The sequence below is a fragment of the Humulus lupulus genome, chromosome 6 (assembly GCF_963169125.1).
Source record: "Humulus lupulus chromosome 6, drHumLupu1.1, whole genome shotgun sequence".
In the NCBI taxonomy this organism is placed as follows: Eukaryota; Viridiplantae; Streptophyta; class Magnoliopsida; order Rosales; family Cannabaceae; genus Humulus; species Humulus lupulus.
The window spans coordinates 26,941,535-26,961,074 of NC_084798.1; the positions used below are offsets into that span (position 1 = coordinate 26,941,535).

At 38.8% G+C, this 19,540-nt stretch overlaps 1 protein-coding gene and 1 non-coding gene across 2 annotated transcripts; one reads left to right on the forward strand and one right to left on the reverse strand.

Annotated features, from left to right (window-relative positions):
* Positions 1-9,039: 9,039 nt before the first annotated feature.
* LOC133784887 (uncharacterized) lies at positions 9,040-10,329 on the reverse strand. Its single transcript, XM_062224155.1, has one exon. The coding sequence runs from the start codon at positions 10,327-10,329 to the stop codon at positions 9,040-9,042; it is 1,290 nt and encodes a 429-aa protein (XP_062080139.1).
* On the forward strand, positions 9,716-9,822 carry LOC133787376 (small nucleolar RNA R71). Its single transcript, XR_009872402.1, has one exon. It is a non-coding gene; the product is annotated as a small nucleolar RNA R71 (small nucleolar RNA).
* Positions 10,330-19,540: the final 9,211 nt, after the last annotated feature.

A 19,540-nucleotide genomic window follows, 5' to 3' on the forward strand; every position in this document is an offset into this window, starting at 1 on the left:
AACGATCTCGTGATTATCAAAAGAGAGGACAATCATCCCAAAGGTTTAGAAGCTACCAAGACAAAGCACCAATTCCAAAGTATACTCTGGCTATAGACCCTGTTGAAGTGATTGCTATAATGAAAGGCATGGGAAATAAAGTCAAGTGGCTTGGAAAGATTCAAAAGCCAGAAGCTCTGAAAGATATGACCAAATGGTGTGAAATTCATAGCGATCATGGACACACCACAACTGAATGTATAGCACTCAAGTTTGAAGTTGCAGGACTCCTCGTCGAGGACAACTACGCGATTTCCTTTCTAATAAAGCCAAAGCAACCATAGCAGAAGGGGACAAAAGACAAGAAAATCCACCTGAACCCCCTCAAAATGCAAGGACCATAAATGTGATTTCAGGAGGATCGGAAGTTAGTGGTATTACGTATTCAGCAGCTAAACGTCATGCACGTGAACCCGTCAACAACCAAGGAAAGCCTAAAAATCCAGAGACAGTCGCTGGACAAACCATCAGCTTTGTCAATGACGAAGCCACATATTTGCTTCACCCTCATCATGAGGCTTTAGTCATTTCATTATATATTGCAAATTGTTTCATTAAATGTGTATTGATTGATAATGGAAGTTCTACTAACATTTAATTTCTCAATGCTCTCAGGGACATGAAAGTTGATGAGTCAACAATCATCCTAAAATATACAATCCTAATCAGGTTCAGTGGTGAGCAGAAGCACTCAATTGGAGAAATCAACCTGCATGTTGTTACAGATTTTCTACACGTAAGTATACGTGCTCGTTTAACAAGTAATATAATGAAAGAAAGGTCGAACCCACAAGGACTGTTACCAAGTACCAATCATTAATCCTAATTGTTATCCCCAAAAATTGGAGATCGATGACGTGGCAATAGAGGTGACAAGTGGCAGTGCATAGTCAGTAAAAGACACATTAATAGTCAATAAATATATTGGCTCCTCAGAGTTGTGATAAAATTTTGACTGGCTTGAGAAGTTTCATGACCGACCAGGCATGACCTTGTCTACCTAGGAGTGACCTTGTCTGCCCAGGAGTGACCTTATCTGCCCAGGCATGACCTTGCCTACCCAGGCATGACCTTGTCCGACCAGGCATGACCTTGTCCGCCCAGGAATGACCTTGTCTGCCCAGGAGTGACCTTGTCTGCCTAGGAGTGACCTTGTCTGCCCAGGCTTGACCTTGCCTGCCCAGGCATGACTTTGTCCGACCAGGCATGACCTTGTCCGACCAGTCATATGATTGTCTGCCCAGGCATGACCTTGTCTGCTTAGGAATGACCTTGTCTGCCCAGGCATGACCTTGTCTGCCCAAGAATGACCTTGTCTGCCCAGGCATGACCTTGCCTGCCCAGGCATGACTTTGTCCGACCAGGCATGAACTTGGCCGATCGGTCATGACCATGTCCGACCAGTCAAGTGCATGTCTGCCCAGCCAAGTGCATGTCTGCCCAGCCAAGCGCGTGTCTGCCCAGTCAAGTGCGTGTCTGCCCAGTCAAGTGCGTGTCTGCCCAATCAAGTGCGTGACTGCCCAGTGAAGGTGTGTTCGACCAGCTTGAATGAGATATGGGTCGACCAGATAGAGGAGGACTACGTCAAGATTCCCAGAAACGGCTTCAACAAGAATCAGTCTTGGCTTGCGCGGGATTCTCTCATTTATCCCACGAATATAGTGTACTGTTACATTTTGAATATTGTTGTAATTTAAATATAATGAGAATAATAAAATATCCCGATTATGGGGGATATCATATGTACGATCCTAAGCCTATAAATACAAGGCTTACGGCATCATAAAGAGGACTTTGGAGGGAGCTTTTGATCTGAATTTTCTAGAGAGAGAAAGTATTAGCATTTGAGAGAAGTCTTGTATTTTTGTAATCTGCACTGAAGAAACTCAGTTGACTCAGGTTCATATGATCTTGAGTGCAAATCTATAATGACAGCTCTAAGTGGATTAGGCTGGAGCACCCACATTATTTTGATATAATATAGCCAATAATCACATGATTGCATTGTATTACATTACATATCATACAACATGTATAATTTGAGCATATGCATATTCTTATAAGTGTTTTCATGTATAAGTATAAAAGTTGTGTATGTGATGTCTATATGTATGCTCAATATTATTAACCTTGTGGCATTTGAGTTATCTTCTATGGGTGTTTGATGTGCTCAAGATATAATAAAGTATGAAAAATATGGACAAGGCATGGAATTAAGTGATGAAAGTGAGATATAGAAGGCAAAATAGGTTAAGTAGTGAAAAATAGTACAATGTCGATTACTAGTATTTCGGTGTAAAATTGAGTATTTATGGATTTACCAAATGTAATCGAGGTATGATTAAGGTCTCATTGATGATGTAAAAATGGTTTTAGAACCATTAGATCAATTCTTGATGGGAGGTATACATAATCAGTGGTATTGATGCAAAGTCAAAACGAGCTTAGCATAAGTACGCTACGCTCGATCGGGTAAGCATAACTATTGGGTATGAAGTCATATGGACCTAAGGTTTGGTGTGAGTGTTTTACACATAAGGATAATAGGGCTAGCAGATGATTAAGTCGAAATTATTGAAGTGATAAGGTTTTCATAAGTCAAAAGGTGAAATGATGAGATGAAAGGTGTCAAATTTTGATACAATAAGGCTAAATCATTGAAAATAAAGAATTTTCATCAACCTTATCACTTTGCACGACCATTACTCTGAAAAACAGAGAGAAAAGAAAACCAAAAACCATTTCTTGGCTGGTTTGAAGAAATTCTAAGGAGATCCAAGTGAAATCAAAGCCAAAGAAGTAGATTAAGCTTAGTTCTAGCCTTTTTATGGTAAGTTCTTGTACTTGGAAGTTAAACCATGTTTTTGAATTTTGCTGAGAGCTTATATATGGTGTTTTATCCTTTTTAAGATATTTCTTGGTGGTTTCCAAGTGGTTTGAGGTTTAGAAAAGCTTGAAGAGATTATTTTCGCCGAAAAGTTGCTCGGTAAGTGAAATTTTGTGTTTTATGAGGTTTTTGGGGTTCTTGGAGTACAAGCTGATTTTTGGTTATTTTATTGAGTTTATAAGAGGATAGATATGTTTATAAATGTTTGAATAGATGTAGAGACTCATTTAATTTGGGTGATGATCTAGGAAATTATAATTTTATCAAAATCGGTATATGATAACTTTATGATGAATTATGTTGGTATTTGGGATATATGGTTATGGCAGATTATTTGATGTTGATTATTGGATGATTTTGATATTTGAGGATAGCTAAAATTAAGGGGAAACTCTGTCAAAATTTCTCTAAGTGTTTAAGATAAATCTAACACTCGATCTAGGTGGTTTAAGGCATTTTAGGCATGATTTGGATATGAAAGTTAATATGATGTTTTATGGGTATTTTTAAATGATAGTTCAATGTCTTACTGCCTTCATTGTGATGAGAAATCCATGCCATTGTCAGGATAAGCATATCAACACCTAAGACATCACTTGTTACACGGTGAAATATATTTTGGACAAAAGGTATGTAAAGTACTCAACTGCAACACAAGAATTACATGTTATGTGAAAGTATGCATTATATGAATATTTTGTGAGTAAGTGGTATTAACATACATTGACACTTCATCATAAATTTGTATGCATGACATAATAGTGATATGGTAAATTATTATATGATATAAGACCATGCATGATATTATGATGATTAATCATATGGTGCATTTGCAAGTTTTGTGCAATATAAAAGAAATTTGTAATAAGAAGTTTAAGTTCAGTGCCACTGTTTTGAAAAGGCAAATGAAAGTGTTAATAAGTGTAAACGGAGGCCTATAGTAGGCTTATAGTGGCTGCCCAATAATTTGGGCTAGGTTTTAGTGAACCAATTATATTGTTTGCCATATTTCCGTTTTTATTTCTCCTCCATATGAGTTATTGTTATATGTATTGACACCACAGTGTGTGGCCGCCTTAACTCTTGAGCCCGACGGGGCAACGATGGAATAAGGTTTTTAATGTGCCCTACTGTGGTGATGGCTAGCCGGAGGAGAACCCATTGAATTTTATATTATATGTGTAACAAGCCCTGCAGGCATTGACCAATTCAAACAGTGTGCACAATATTAAGGGGCCCAAAATTTAAAAAGAAGTTGTGTATGTCCATTGATATTGGGTAATCATTAGCATTGCATGCATTACTTTGCTTACTAAGCTTTAGGCTCACAGTTGTCTTGTGTTGCAGGTAGAGAAAGAAATGTGTGAATGCCATGAGGAGAACTGAAGCATGGTCCTGACCCTGATTTGTACATATGAACATATCGACCTTTGTGGGTTATTTCAGTTTATCAATGTGATATTTGTAATAAAGTGTGAAGTTCTATTTTGAAAACAAATTGGGTTATTTAATACTTATGTATAATATGTTTGAGACACACTTTATGTTTAATATAAATAATGTGAAATAAGTTTTCAAGTTTAAAAAAAAAAAAATGTCCAGACTTCCGCAGTAAGAAATTATGATATAGTTTTAAAACGTAACACCTCAGATATGATTTTAACTGAAAATAAGTGAGGGTGTTACACAGGCTATTACCAACATATTGGGGCTGAACCACTATAAAAATTGTGTGTGTTATTTACTTTCTTTTAAAAATCGTCTGTGTCATTTATTTTCTCTTGAAGGCTTTATCGTTTTTTACGTTCTCACGTCGTTGGCCAAACACGCGGTCAACACTAATATTCTATTTGGTTAACAATAATTTGATTATAAGAATTAAGTAAAACTATTGAAATAAGAACGTAATTGCAGGAATAAAAGAATAGCAAAAGAAATAGAATTCAATAATAAAATGAACTAGGGAAATTAACTCCATCTACCATCCACTTTATATTTAGTAACACAAATTATACTATTCGATTCTCTCTCGTGATAACAGGTCAACAAAAATAACTTATATTCTTACTAGGATATACAAGTCTCAACCTTATGTAAATTTTCTACATCTCTGTGATAAATGAACATAAGATAAGCATTAAGCAAGACAACCCTAAAGCTACACAGACCAAATAGGTACTCTCGTCCTATAATGAAATCTATGTCTATTCAATTACAGAATAATCAATTCTCACTTCTCAGATTTCAAATCAAAATCATATAAATCATGTAATAGATGGCCAGTCATTCACAAGCATTAAGCATAAATTCAAATAGATCACAAGATAGAATAAAAATCATAAAACTTGCATTAATTCAATATAAAATTTCAGGAGAATCCATTAACACCCTAGAAAAAGAGTTTAGTTCATGACAAAATTCATAATAACCATAGAAGAATTAAAAAAGCATCCAAAATACAGAAATTCAAAGTAGAAAAGAAGAAAACTGTGATGAATTCTTTGATTCCACTTGCAATCCTCCACAATGTGTCTCCAGCCGTCTTCTATCGTTCCAATTACCCTTAAACACGTCACTAAGAAAGATTTTATAATCCCTAATTAATTTTGTGCGAAAGGACAAAATTGCACTTGAAAAATGCCCTAAATTTGGGTTCCGTACGGACTGGTGCCGCAACTCTAGTGCATTTTACGATCCAGATTTTGTCTCTGGATTTTGTAGCGCTACAACGCTGTCTGATAGAGTCACAACTCTAATTCTGATTTTAATAGAGCCTCAGCTCTGTCTGATAGAGCTGCAGCTCTAATTCTGGCAGATTCTTTTCTTCTTCTCTAAAACTCTTAGGGCTGCGGCTCCACACCATAGAGCTATGGCTCTAATTCCAATTTTTCACCAAAACAGCAATTCAACCCCCAGTTTCGCCTAGTTTCCATTCCTTAGCCCGTTTAACATCATTTCTTCAAGAATTAAGCATTTTTCCTCCAATTTCAAGCTATTTCCTTATTAACCACACTTAATCCTGAAAACACAATAAACACCGGCATAATATCGCACAAAACCAAATAAAAGACTAAAATTTCATCTTAAAACACGCCATAAAAACATACCAAAACTAGTTCTAACAAATTCCCCCAAATTTATCCTTTACTCACCCTCGAGTAAAGAACACAACTAAGACTCGATAAAACCTAAACAAACCAAATTGACAACCATTAAAATAGCCTCAAAAATCATGAATACCATATGCATATAATTCTAAAGAAAAGTAGTGTGCCACTTCAAAAGTTAATCCAAAACTTCAATCAAAATACTTCACCTATTCACTGCAATTCATCGATACTCATGCACATTCACTCATAACCAATAAATGTAAACAATTGAACCAATCTATGCATGCCAAATTCTCACCATCAATCCACTCAACACAGTTATTCCATATGCTTGCTATACTTACTATTCTCCACTAATGTAAACAAATACACCCTTAAAAATCAATAGGACTTTACAAAGCTTGTAATAGATGGCTTAGGTAAAGGTGGATGAGAAGACATTTTAAGCTCAAGTATACCATAAGCATTCAAACCAAACAACCTATCCCTTTAACTCAACTTCACATCCCATTGTTACTCTTTTGTTTTTTTGTTTTTTTTTTCAAGATTGAGAAAAGTTGACTATTTATTCATCACACTTTTTTTTTTCAAACTACATTCCCCCAAACTTAGATTTTTCAGTAAATAACTTAAGGAATGTAGTATATTCTGAATTTATAATTTCTTTTCTCCTTTTGTTTCTTTCTTCTTCAATCTTTTTTTTTAAAGGCATTGAGTAACCACATATTTCTACATATGTCCCTTAAACATTCACTCCCCCTTCCACTCAAAAGGTATGTTTTATGCTCATGGTATAGGACAAAGGGAATAATGAATATACGGATACAAGTATAGGCTCAAAACATGTGTTAAACAATGAAAAAGGTCAATTGTAAGGCTCAAATAGGGTAACTAGTGATAAAAATATATAAGGGTTAGCTTGAAAGGCTTAAACGTTCCAAAGATGGCCTATATCCTCTTCTTAAGTGTGTATTGTTTAGGACTTCATCTCAAATGGCAAGCAAGCAAGTTCTAGAAAAATTTCAACTTGTATAATCTACAGTCCAAATTCAACATGCATATACAAAGTTCAACTCCCACATTTACAACTATGAGCAATAGTTCAAACAAGTATCCAATTAACCACAGTGAAGTGACAAAGTATTTCAATCAAGCACATATATTTTTATATGCACAACTCTTCCTTTGGATTATACAACATAGCAATCATTCAATCTCATCGGCAACAATTTATCAACTTGGTTTACACTCTAACAACCCCGTGAAAACTAAACTCAAACACAATAACAACTAATATTAAACTTGAAAAACAACAAATAACAGCAAAGCTAAAAATAAATCCCTTCCCCCAAACTTAAGACTAACATTGTCCCCAATGTTAAACTCAAATAAAAAGAAGAGACTTACTTGAGACCCCATTGTATAACATGAAAATGGAGGAGGAGGTGGAGTGGGAGTCGTGCTAAAAAAATTATGATGGAAACCCTTAAATTGCATTTCTGGGCCCAATTGGCGTCGCAGCGCTGGTGTATAGAGCTGCGGCTCTAATTCTAACTTTTCTCAACACTTGCTCTCTGACTTCCCTAGAGCTGCGGCTTCTAATTTAACTTTTGTGCTATTTTGTTGCTAATTTTTTCACGTTTTTCACGGTTCTAATTACATAAAATATTTAAAAAAAACTAAAATAAAATTGAATTGTTCAACTAAAAATAGAATAAAAATAAATAATAAATAATAAAATAAAAACGAAAACGAAAACGAAAACGAAAACATAAACTTGAGATGCCTCTCAAGGGCGCTGTCGTTAACGTCATTTAGCCAGACGCTGACCACTTTCTTAAATTCAACTCGGATCCAAACCACCCCTCATGTCCTTAAGAGCCATAGTATCATGAGAAGACGCTCGTTTCTTAATATTGCATATTTTTGGAACTTTCCACCGCTCATGAAACAATCGAGCTTTCTCACTGAAGATCTTTTTCACTTTATGACAAATTGTTCGCTTTCCACCTTCAACCATAGATTTCTTCGTAGTAAATTTCAGCTTATAACCCTTACTTTCCACCACATCAACTCTACAACAAGTTGGAACCTCCGTTGCTGCAAAAACATTAAATGTTACCTCTTCTTTTTGTACTCGCAACTTCAACTCGCCTTTTTGCACATCAATTAAGGCCCTACCAGTTTCTAAAAATGGCCTTCCAAGAATAATTGGAATATTTTCATCTTCCTCCATATCAAGAATAATAAAATCGGCAGGGAAGATGAATTTATTGACCTTTACTAACACATCTTCTATGATCCCCCTCAGATGAGCCAGTGATTGATCCGCCATTTGCAAAGACACGGTAGTAGGTCGAGCTTCTCCCAATTTTAACTTTCGAAAAATAGATAGAGGCATTAGATTTACACTAGCTCCTAAATCACATAAAGCCTTTGTCACCATTGAACCCCTATAGAGCATGGGATGTTGAAACTACCCGAATCTTTAAGCTTGGGAGGTAGCTTCTTTTGAAGTATCGCACTGCACTCCTCAGTAAGTGCCACTGTCTCATAATCCTCTAGTTTCCTCTTCTTCATCAAAATTTCTTTCATAAACTTCACATAACTCGGCATCTGTTCAAGTGCTTCGGCAAAAGGAATGTTGTTGTGTAGCTTTCGAAAGATATCCAAAAATTTAGAAAACTGCTTGTCAAGCTTATTCTTTTGAAGCCTCTGAGGATATGGGATCTTTATATGGTGATCTATGCTTATTTCTGGCTGTTTTTTCACAAGGTTCTCATTAGCCTCTTCTTCAACTTTACCCCTTTTCTGCTTGTTCTCTGTGATAGGTGCCTGTTGATCCTGCTTCTGCTCAACTTTCTTCTCCATACTTGGTCCCTCATACATTGTTCCACTCCTCAAAGTAATAGCTTGACACTGTTCATTAAGATTTCCCTTCGAATTCACTTCAGTAGTGCTTGGCAAGTTCCCTTGGGCTCGGTTTTCCATTAACGTAACCAACTATCCAATCTGAGTTTCCAAGCTTCGAATAGATGCCCTCGTTTCTGTCATAAATTGAGTTAACACATCAGCCTGACCATCTTGTTCTGCTTGCATCGGTTGTTGTGTAGGTCTTACTGGTTGCTGCTGATAAAACCCAGGAGGAGGTTGTGGATACTGTGGTTGATTTTGCTGAAATTGTTTCTGACTACCTTGACCACTTGTCCAAGAAAATTTTGGGTGATTCCACCACCCAGGATTGTAACTCATGGAATATGGGTTGTTGGATGGCCTTGGGAAGTTCCCTATTGCTTGCACTTGCTCCATAGGAATGTTATTAAAATCCCTCATTGTGCATTTTTCAAATAAATGAGGTCCCCTACATAACTCACACAGAACCTGCATCTGCATAACTTGAGCTTGAGCTTGAATGTTGTTCTGTTGTAACTGTTTGGTTAATGTTGCCACTTGAGCGGACAACATTGAGATGGCATCCAATTCATGCTCTCCAGCCACCTTCTTAGTGGTTTCTCTTTCTGATGGCCATTGATAGTTATTCATAGTCATTTCTTCCAACAGATCATAAGCTTCATTAGCACTCTTACTCATGAACGCTCCTCCAGACGCTGCATCTATGATTGTGCGAGTAATACCACACAAACCATTGTAAAAAATATGGACTAACATCCATTTTTCAATTCCATGATGGGGACATTTTCTCAGCAACTCCTTAAACCTCTCCCACGCATCATACAATGACTCACCATCTTTTTGGTGAAAATTGTTGATTTCACCTCTATACCTTGCAGACAACGATGGTGGGAAAAAATTTGCCAAAAATTTATGAGTGAGCTCCTCCCATGTTGTGATAGAATTGACTTCCAGGGAAATAAGCCAACTCTTTGCTCGGTCATTCAATGAAAACAGGAATAGTCTCAACCTCACTGCATCATTTGTCACTCCATTCATCTTAAATGTGGCGCAGAGCTCTAGGAAATTAGCTAAACGTAAGTTTGGGTTTTCCGTTGGTGATCCCCCAAACTGAATTGATGATTGTACCATTTGCAAAATAACATGCTTAATTTCAAAATTATTAGCCTCAACCACTGGAGGTCTAATGCATGACTGTGCCCCCGTTACAGTAGGTAGCACATAGTCCCTCAAACTTCTTTGAATTGGTTGTTGAACTGGTGCAACTTGTTCAGCAACTCCTACTCCTCCAACATTACCCGCTGCTATCCCAACATTAATATTCTCAGCGTTGTCAGGGGCAATGTTGTCAACCCCTCCGTTACCTCTGTTCTGAGCCATTCTTTCTAACCTTTTCTGTTTCCGATTTCTTCTACAGGTTTTCTCAATTTCATGATCAACAAGCACCCTTGATTCAGACCCCTGTCATCGCATAAACTATGTGAATACCTGAAATCACAAATTTCAAAAGAAAACCACAATGAGAACGGTATAAAAGAAAAGCAACCAAATTAGAAAAAGAATTAATTTCTTGATATTAGTAAAAGCAGTCCTCGACAACTGCGCCAAAAACTTGTTAAGGATTTTCTACACGCAAGTATACGTGTTCGTTTAACAAGTAATATAATGAAAGAAAGGTCGAACCCACAAGGACTATTACCAAGTACCAATCATTAATCCTAATATTCTATTTGGTTAACAATAATTTGATTATAAGAATTAAGTAAAACTATTAAAATAAGAACGTAATTGCAGGAATAAAATAATAGCAAAAGAAATAGAATTCAATAATTAAATGAACTAGGGAAATTAACTCCTTCAACCATCCACTTTATATTTTAGTAACACAAATTATACTATTCAATTCTCTCTCGTGATAGCAGGTCAACAAAAGTAACTTATATTCTTACTAGGATATACAAGTCTCAACCTTATGTACATTTTCTACATCTCTGTGATAAATGAACATAAGATAGGCATTAAGCAAGACAACCCTAAAGCTACACAGACCAAATAAGTACTCTCGTCCTATAATGAAATCTATGTCTATACAATTACAGCATAATCAATTCTCACTTCTCAGATTTCGAATCAAAATCATACAAATCATGTAATAGATGGCCAGTCGATCACAAGCATTAAGCATAAATTCAAATAGATCACAAGATAGAATAGAAATCATAAAACTTGCATTAATTCAATATAAAGTTTAAGGAGAATCCATTAACACCATAGAAAAAGAGTTTAGTTCATGACAAAATTCATAATAACCATAGAAGAATTAAAAAGCATCCAAAATACAGAAATTCAAAGTAGAAAAGAAGAAAACTGTGATGAATTCTTTGATTCCACTTGCAATCCTCCACAATGTGCCTCCAGCCGTCTTCTATCGTTTCAATTACCCTTAAAAATGTCATTAAGAAAGCTTTTATAATCCCTAATTAATTTTGTGCGAAAGGACAAAATTGCCCTTGAAAATGCCCTAAATTTGGCTTCCGTACGGACTGGCGTCGCGACTCTAGTGCATTTTACGATCCAGATTTCGTCTCTGGATTTTGTAGTGCTGCAGCACTGTCTGATAGAGCCGCAACTCTAATTCTGATTTTAATAGAGCCTCAGCTCTATCTGATAGAGCTGCAGCTCTAATTCTGGCAGATTCTTTTCTTCTTCTCTAAAACTCTTAGGGCTGCGGCTCTACAACATAGAGCTACGACTCTAATTCCAAATTTTCACCAAATCAACAATTCGACCCCCGGTTTCACCTAGTTTCCATTCCTTAGCCCGTTTAACATCGTTTCTTAAAGAATTAAGCGCTTTTCATCCAATTTCAAGCTATTTCCTTATTAACCACACTTAATCCTGAAAACACAATAAACACCGGCATAATATCGCAAAAAACCAAATAAAAGACTAAAATTACATCTTAAAACACGCCATAAAAACATACCAAAACTAGTCCTAACTCATGTTTGGGCAGAAGGAGTAAACCTCCAGACCAAGTTCATTGTTGTTGATTTCCCTTCTTCATACAATGCCATCCTTGGCCGACCATGGATCCATGAGATGAAAGTTGTGGCATCCACATACCACCAAGTGGTAAAATTTCCAACACCATGGGGAGTAAAGCAGATAGCGGGGGCACAAAAAACAACGCAAGACTATTATCAGAGCACTCTGAAAGAAAAACAATCCACCTTATAGCAATTACAGCAGTCAAGTACAATGATTGCCCCAGGTGAGCCTAACATGGAGGAGCTTGATGAAGTGAGCATTAGCAAGGAATTCCCAGAGCACAAAGTTCAAATCGGAGCCAAACTCACACCAGAACTACGAGCTAGATTGATCGAATTTCTTATTAAGCACCATGACTGCTTCACTTGGTCTCACAAAGATATGGCAGGTATAGACCCTAACATTGTTATGCATAAGTTGCAGGTAGACCCTGACTTCCCTCCAGTCAAGCAGAAAAGAAGGAAGTTTGCTCCGGAACGTAACAAAGTGATCAACGAAGAAATTCAAACGCTCGTCAACATTGGATCAGTTAGAGAGGTCAATTATCTAGACTAGTTGGCCAATGTAGTTGTCGTTCGAAAAAAGAATGGGAAGTGGAGGATTTGCATTGATTTCACAAACCTCAACAAGGCGTGCCCCAAAGATTCATTCCCGCTCCCGCACATCGACATGCTTGTTGATGCCACAGCCGGACATGAGCTCCTTAGCTTCATGGAGGCATTTTCCAGGTACAACCAGATCCTTATGCAACCAGATGACCAAGAGAAGACAATATTCATCATGGAGCGAGGAACCTTTGGTTACAAGGTCATGCCGTTTGGACTTAAAAATGCTGGTGCAACATATCAGAGATTGGTTAATCGGATGTTCGCATACATGCTAGGAAAGTCAATGGAAGTATATATTGACGACATGCTCGTCAAGTCTCTAGTAGCAGCAGACCACCTCGATTATCTCGAACAATCATTCCAGGTACTTAAAAAATATAATATGAAACTCAACCCTGCCAAGTGTTCTTTTGGTGTTTCTTTAGGTAAATTTCTAGGGTACTTAGTCACAAAGCGAGGAGTCGAAGCAAACCCAGATCAAATACGCTCCATACATAGCATTCAATCACCAAAATCAGTTAAAGACGTTCAACGCCTAACTGGGAGAATAGCAGCACTCAACCATTTTATTTCAAAATCCCCTGAACGTTGTCACTTGTTCTTCTCAACACTTAGAAAGACAAAAGACTTTGAGTGGACAGAGGAATGTGAAGATGCACTTAGAAAACTTAAAGAATACCTTGCCTCACCTCCACTCTTAGCGAAACCAAAAGATGGTCACTATACATGTACCTAGCCGTCTCAGGGACAACAGTCAGCGCTGTGTTAATCATAGAAGAGGAAGGAAGGAAACAACCTGTCTATTATGTCTCAAAGACTCTTCTTGACGCAGAAACAAGATACAACCAACTTGAGAAGTTGGCACTAGCACTTATCACAGCAGGACGCAAACTCAGACCCTACTTTCAATGCCACCCTATTGTGGTATTGACTTAATATCCACTTTGCAACATCCTGCACAAGCTAGAGCTCTCAGGAAGACTCACCAAGTGGGCAGTAGAATTCAGTGAATATGACATCACATTCCAACCGAGAACAACAATCAAATCCCAGGTATTAGCTAACTTTATTGTGGATTTTTCTAGTGACATGCAGGTACAAGCAGAAAAAGAGTTGTTGTGCATGAAAGAACAATCTGACTCTAAGTGGAAGCTGTTAGTAGATGGTTCAAGCAACAGTAGAGGATGTGGTTTAGGAGTTGTTCTGACCTCGCCCTAAGGAGATGTCATTCAACGAGCAATCAAGTGTGACTTCAAAGCGACCAATAATGAAACTGAGTACGAAGCACTCGTTGCTGGGCTCGATCTCGCCAAGGAGATGAATATAAAGATTCTTGAGATCACGTCAGATTCCCAACTTATAGTCAATCAATTCAATGGTACATACCAGGCCAAAGACTCAAAAATGGTGGCATACCTCCAGGCTATGAAAAAAAGACTGTCAAGCTTCACAAAAATCTCCATCAATCAAGTGTCGAGGATTGAAAATAGTCATGCTGATGCACTAGCCAACCTAGGGTCAACAATTCAAACCAAGAATGGAGTCACAATTCCAATCATCTACATGCAGTGGCCAGCGGTGTGGAAGCCTCAAGAGGAAGTCAAGGATGTGTCGGAGAACATCACTTGGATGACACCCATAATCCAATATCTGACTAATGGCACACTCCCGCAAGACAGCAGTGAATCTTGAAAGATTAGAGCCAAGGTAGCAAGGTTCACTTTATATGATGTCAAATTGTACAAATGATCATATTCTAGGCCCTTACTTAGGTGTCTCACTCCAGCAGAAACACACTACGTTCTTACAGAGTTACATGAAGGTGAGTGCGGCAACCACTCAAGTTCAAGAAGTCTCAGCAATAGGGCGTTAACTACCGTATACTATTGGCCAACCATGAGAGCATATTCACTCAACTTTGTGCTAAAATGTGACAAATGCCAACGGTTCGCCCAAATCTCACATATGCCACCATAAAAGCTACATTCAACTCTAACACCTTGGCCTTTCATGAAGTGGGGGATGGACATAGTAGGGAAGATGCCAACCACTCCAGGACAATGAGTATTCATGCTAGCATTGATAGACTGTTTTACCAAATGGGTCGAGGCAGAAGCATTTGCAAAGGTAAAAGCTCGAAGTTAAGAATTTTGTCTGGAAAAACATAATATGCAGGTTTGGAGTGCCAAAGGAGATAGTCACAGACAATGGCTCGCAATTTGTAAGTTTGGAATTCCAGAACTTCTGCAAAGAATGGGGAATCCAACTCTCATTTTCGACCCCAAAATACCCATAAGCCAACGGTCAAGCAGATTCAACAATCAAGATTGTCGTCAACACATTGAAAAAGAGGTTAGAGAAGGGCAAAGGAAGGTGGACAGACGAGTTGCCTGGTGTTCTATGGTCTTATCGCACAACTGCAAAAACCTCTACCGGTGAGACCCCATTCTCTCTCACCTTCGGAACTGTAATGCCTGAAATTTCCTAATAAGGTTTAGGACCTTGATTAGGAGGCCGGGAGGGCCATAATTGATTTATTATAGTATTTAATGATTATATGCATGTTTATGTGAATTATATTATTATATGATGGTGAATGCATGCATATGGGAGAATTTATTACTATGAGGGTATTTTGGTAATTTGGCCACTGTGGGCGTAATTGTATATTTTGGGTGCATGATTGTGATTAGTTAATATAGCCACATTATAAGGTGGATTGGTTCGAGCTAGTCGACATGAGACGATCGTGAGATGCGAGAGTTCGGTCTGGTCATAACAGGTATAAGTTCGGGGCTCGGGGTGAGTCTCGGGGTGAATTTAATGATTAGAGCATTACCGGGAATTAAAGGGTAATGGGATATGGATTATTGGTGTTTGAGGTTATTGAGAATAGCGGGAATTGGAGGGTGTTAATTGTGATTAACGAGATAGGCGGGAAATGACGATTTTACCCTTGGAAGCCTTTAAAGGGGTTTATTTGGCTTAGGGGTATTAGGTCTTTTGATCCTAAGGATATATATGACATGAAGGCTGTAGAAAATACAGAGTTAAAACAGAGCTTCTCTTCCTTCTCTCCCGATAGATTTTCTTACTCTTTTCTCTTTGGATTTTCGAGCTCAGTTTGAGGAATCGAGCCAAGGAACCAAGCTTAGCCAAGCTAGGGTTATGCTCCACCATTGAAGAGGGTGTGTTGCCAAGATTAAGGTGAGTTTCTAGCTACTAGAACTCTTGGTTTTGCTCTGTTTTCTTAGTTAAGTTTCAGCTGGTTTTTGGGTTGGAAACTTGGGAATTGGTTGGAGTTTTGGCTAGGGTTCTTGGGGTTGAGGTCCCTAGGACATGTGGGGATGGTTTTTGGGTTCATTTGGGAGTTTATTTTATGTTTGGAAGCTTTTGGATTGGGTTAGAAATGGTAGAATCGAAAGAAGGAAAATCTGGGATTTGGCTGGCTGAAGGTAGCGCTACAGCGCCCAGTGTAGGGCGCTACAGCGCTACCTGCAGGGAGGCTGGGCGGTTTGTGGTTCTGCCTTGAGCGCTGGGGCACTAGAAGGGCAGCGCTGTAGCACTACCCTGTTCCTTCAGAACCCTGTTTTGGGTGTTTTTAAGGGCTTTTGGCTTGGGGTTTCAATCCTTAAGGCCCGGGATCGAATTTACTCACTATGTGGGCATGTTTCGAGGTCCCGAGAGTGGGGTTTAGGTTAAGACCCTATCTTTGGCGATTTTCATTAATTGGAGGTTGTTTTGGTTATGACTAGGTGACCGTTAAAGGATTAAGGATCGATCGTTCTCAAGGGTCGTTCTTGTTCTAACTCTCACTTGAACCGGAGGTAAGAAAACTGCACCCTGTGTATATGAGACATGCATGGTTATTATGATGCATGTTGGTTGATTAATGAGTATGACACGCATGGTTATTATTGATGCTTGACGATTGATTATTATGTATGACATGCATGGCTATTCTTGATGCATGTTGGTTGGCTATTAAACGTGACATGCATGGCCGTTATTGGTGCATGATGGATTGTTGAATATATTGCATATGATGCATAAGAAACATGTGATTAGGACATGCTTTGTATACTGGGTATGATAGTGTTCAGAGCTTGAGCCTCTGTGGTTGTGCATGGTCCTAATTGTACTGGTATCTATTAGTAAGCATGCTAAATACCTTGTTTATGGACATTGGACATGTGATATATGTTTGGTGGCATGGCTTGCCTGTGTATGGCGCTGACTTATTAGTCAGAATCGACAATGGTGTCAGGTCCGTCTGTGAAGCTGTGACTTATTAGTTAAGTTCACCACGGGCTGAGCACTGTTCGTGTTTTACCGACCCAAGGGTCAGAAATGGCAGTGCGTTGTGAGCGCCGGGCCGATTAAAGATTGGATCTAATCAAGGTCGGCATTGAATGACTCATATGGGGTATTAATGCTAGACCGACCGGAAGGTCAATGAGAACTATAAGCGCTTGCCTGGTTTACAACCAGATGACTATAGCCAAGGTATAGGACCCCGGTGACCGTTTGTCACATGGCTAAGGGACGTTGTCCATAGTTTCGACTCTAGAGTCGTGAGGAAGGTTATGTTGGTGACTAATCACCATGCACCTATCCTAACCAATCTTATGAAAGAAACACTTATCAGTTGAGCCATGGTGACCCTATCGTCACGTGGCTAGAGGGAGCGATGCTCATTATTGTGACTTTTGGCTACTGTCACCTATCTGGATGGACCATTGGTTCCAAATGGTTACTATGGTTATAGTTGATATTATATCATGTTATATTGTGTTTTCTTGCTGGGCTTCGGCTCATGGGTGCTACGTGGTGCAGGTAAAGGCAAGAGGAAGCTGGACCATCCTTGAGTTGAAGAGCTTAGGTGATGACGTGTACATATGCAGCTGCTCGTCCGCCTCGACCGAGGTTTAAAGTGGAACTAGGGTTGAACCCTGTTTTGCTGCTTAGAACGACCTGTTGTAAATGTTTTCTGTAATAAACTCTGAAATTATATTTTCGGGATCCTAGTGTATATATTCAACGTTCTAGTGAAACGTTACATCTTAACCAAAGTTTTTAATCCTTAAACCGCTAATCATACTTAGTTCACGATTTTGACCAAATGACTCGACTAGCGAGTTTAGCACTGTTTACAAGGCACACCGTAACGGTCCCTGGAGTTTGGAGCGTTACAGGAACAGAGGCAGTCATCCCAGCAGAAATAGGCATTCCTACCCCTAGGTATGAATACTTGACTGATAATCAGAACTTGCAGAATATGAACCTCGAGCTCAATTCACTGGATGAAAAGAGAGAGCAAGCCTAGGTTAGAGTTGCAGCATACCAACAGAAAGTCGCTTAACATTTCAACAAAAACATCCGAGCACGAACGTTCAAGGAGGGCAATTGGGTGCTCCGCCGGGTATTTCAAAACACTAAAGAGGCAGGAGTTGGTAAATTGGGCCCCAATTGGGAAAGCCCCTATAAAATTACTAAGGTCATTGGATAAGGGGCATATCAAGCAGATGATGGTCGAGAAATAGGCAACAGCTGGAATGCCACTCATCTAAAAAAATATCATTTCTAACTCAAACTTTGTGAATTACACTTTCTATGAATAATATAATGACTTAAGCATCAGAGAGTCGACGACACACAGATGAGTCAATCTATCCTCGAAGCCCAGAGTGGTCAAACTAGCAATCAATTCTAATCATAAGCGCCCAGGTTGTGAGCAATTATACGATCATACTCAAATCAAATCATGAACAAGCAAGATCATGCCAAAGCATTTGTAATGTATTTGTAAGTACCGTCGGACACCATCTATTTCTCCATTGGTATGATATTGTCCGCTTTGGGCCTAAGCCCTCACGGATTTGTTTTTGGGCACCTTCCCAAAAGGCCTCATTCCAATGGAGAAATAGATGGTGTCCGACGGTCCTTACAAGTGGTATCAGAGCCGGATCCCAAAATTAGCCATGTGAATGTATCCTCGGATTGCCAAACAAAGGAGGTGAAGCTTGCTGCTAGAGCCATCAGAGGTTCAGATCTGATTCGAAGGGATTTCGAATCTAGCTGGTGAAGGGATTCATCTAGCTTACTCAAGGGGATCTTGAGTGTTGGAATCGAGCGATTCACGTATTTGAAGGGATTTCGAATCTAGCTGGTGAAGGGATTCATCTAGCTTACTCAAGGGGATCTTGAGTGTTGGAATCGAGGGATTCAGGTTTAGATCTGTAATCGTCTGAGGGGAGGCAAGGTGGTCCTTTGTTTGAGGGGAGGATTGTTGGGTGTACAACCAAAGTCCCACATTGGCTAGAAATGGGAAGGATCTTGGGTATATAAAGTTGGACACCACTCCATTGGAATGAGGCCTTTTGGGAAGGTGCCCAAAAACAAATCTGTGAGGGCTTAGGCCCAAAGCGGACAATATCATACCAATGGAGAAATAGATGGTGTCCGACGGTCCTTACAGTATTCAACACTTGACTTATTTTCAATTTATTTCATCTCAAACACTCTACTGACTTAAGCATCGGAGAGTCAACGACCCTGCCGTCGACTACCTTCCTAGGTACAATTTATGGAATCAAGAATCTAACAGTCATAAGTTTATGTCTTCCAACGACTCAGTCATTAGACGGGACCTCAAGAAATCATGTTCACACAAGCGCATGCTCCTAGATACAAAAGTGTTACCTTCAGTCCAGATGAAAGAGTTTGACTGTGACCAACTTCATCACTCACACTCGAACTGGGGAGTAAGGAGTATAAACGTTATCAAAGTCGAAGCAATCAAGAAATCTTGCAAAAGACATTTAGAGTCTCAACCACATTCAGCTTATGACAATGATTTATGGTAATCTATGGTACGCTCAACTCAAACTAAACTATACACTTATCTATTTTCCTCAAATATTACATTTGTT

Bases quoted from the DNA above. Each gene is read 5' to 3' on its own strand.
- LOC133784887 (XM_062224155.1), bottom strand. From the start codon at position 10,329: ATGGCTCAGAACAGAGGTAACGGAGGGGTTGACAACATTGCCCCTGAC.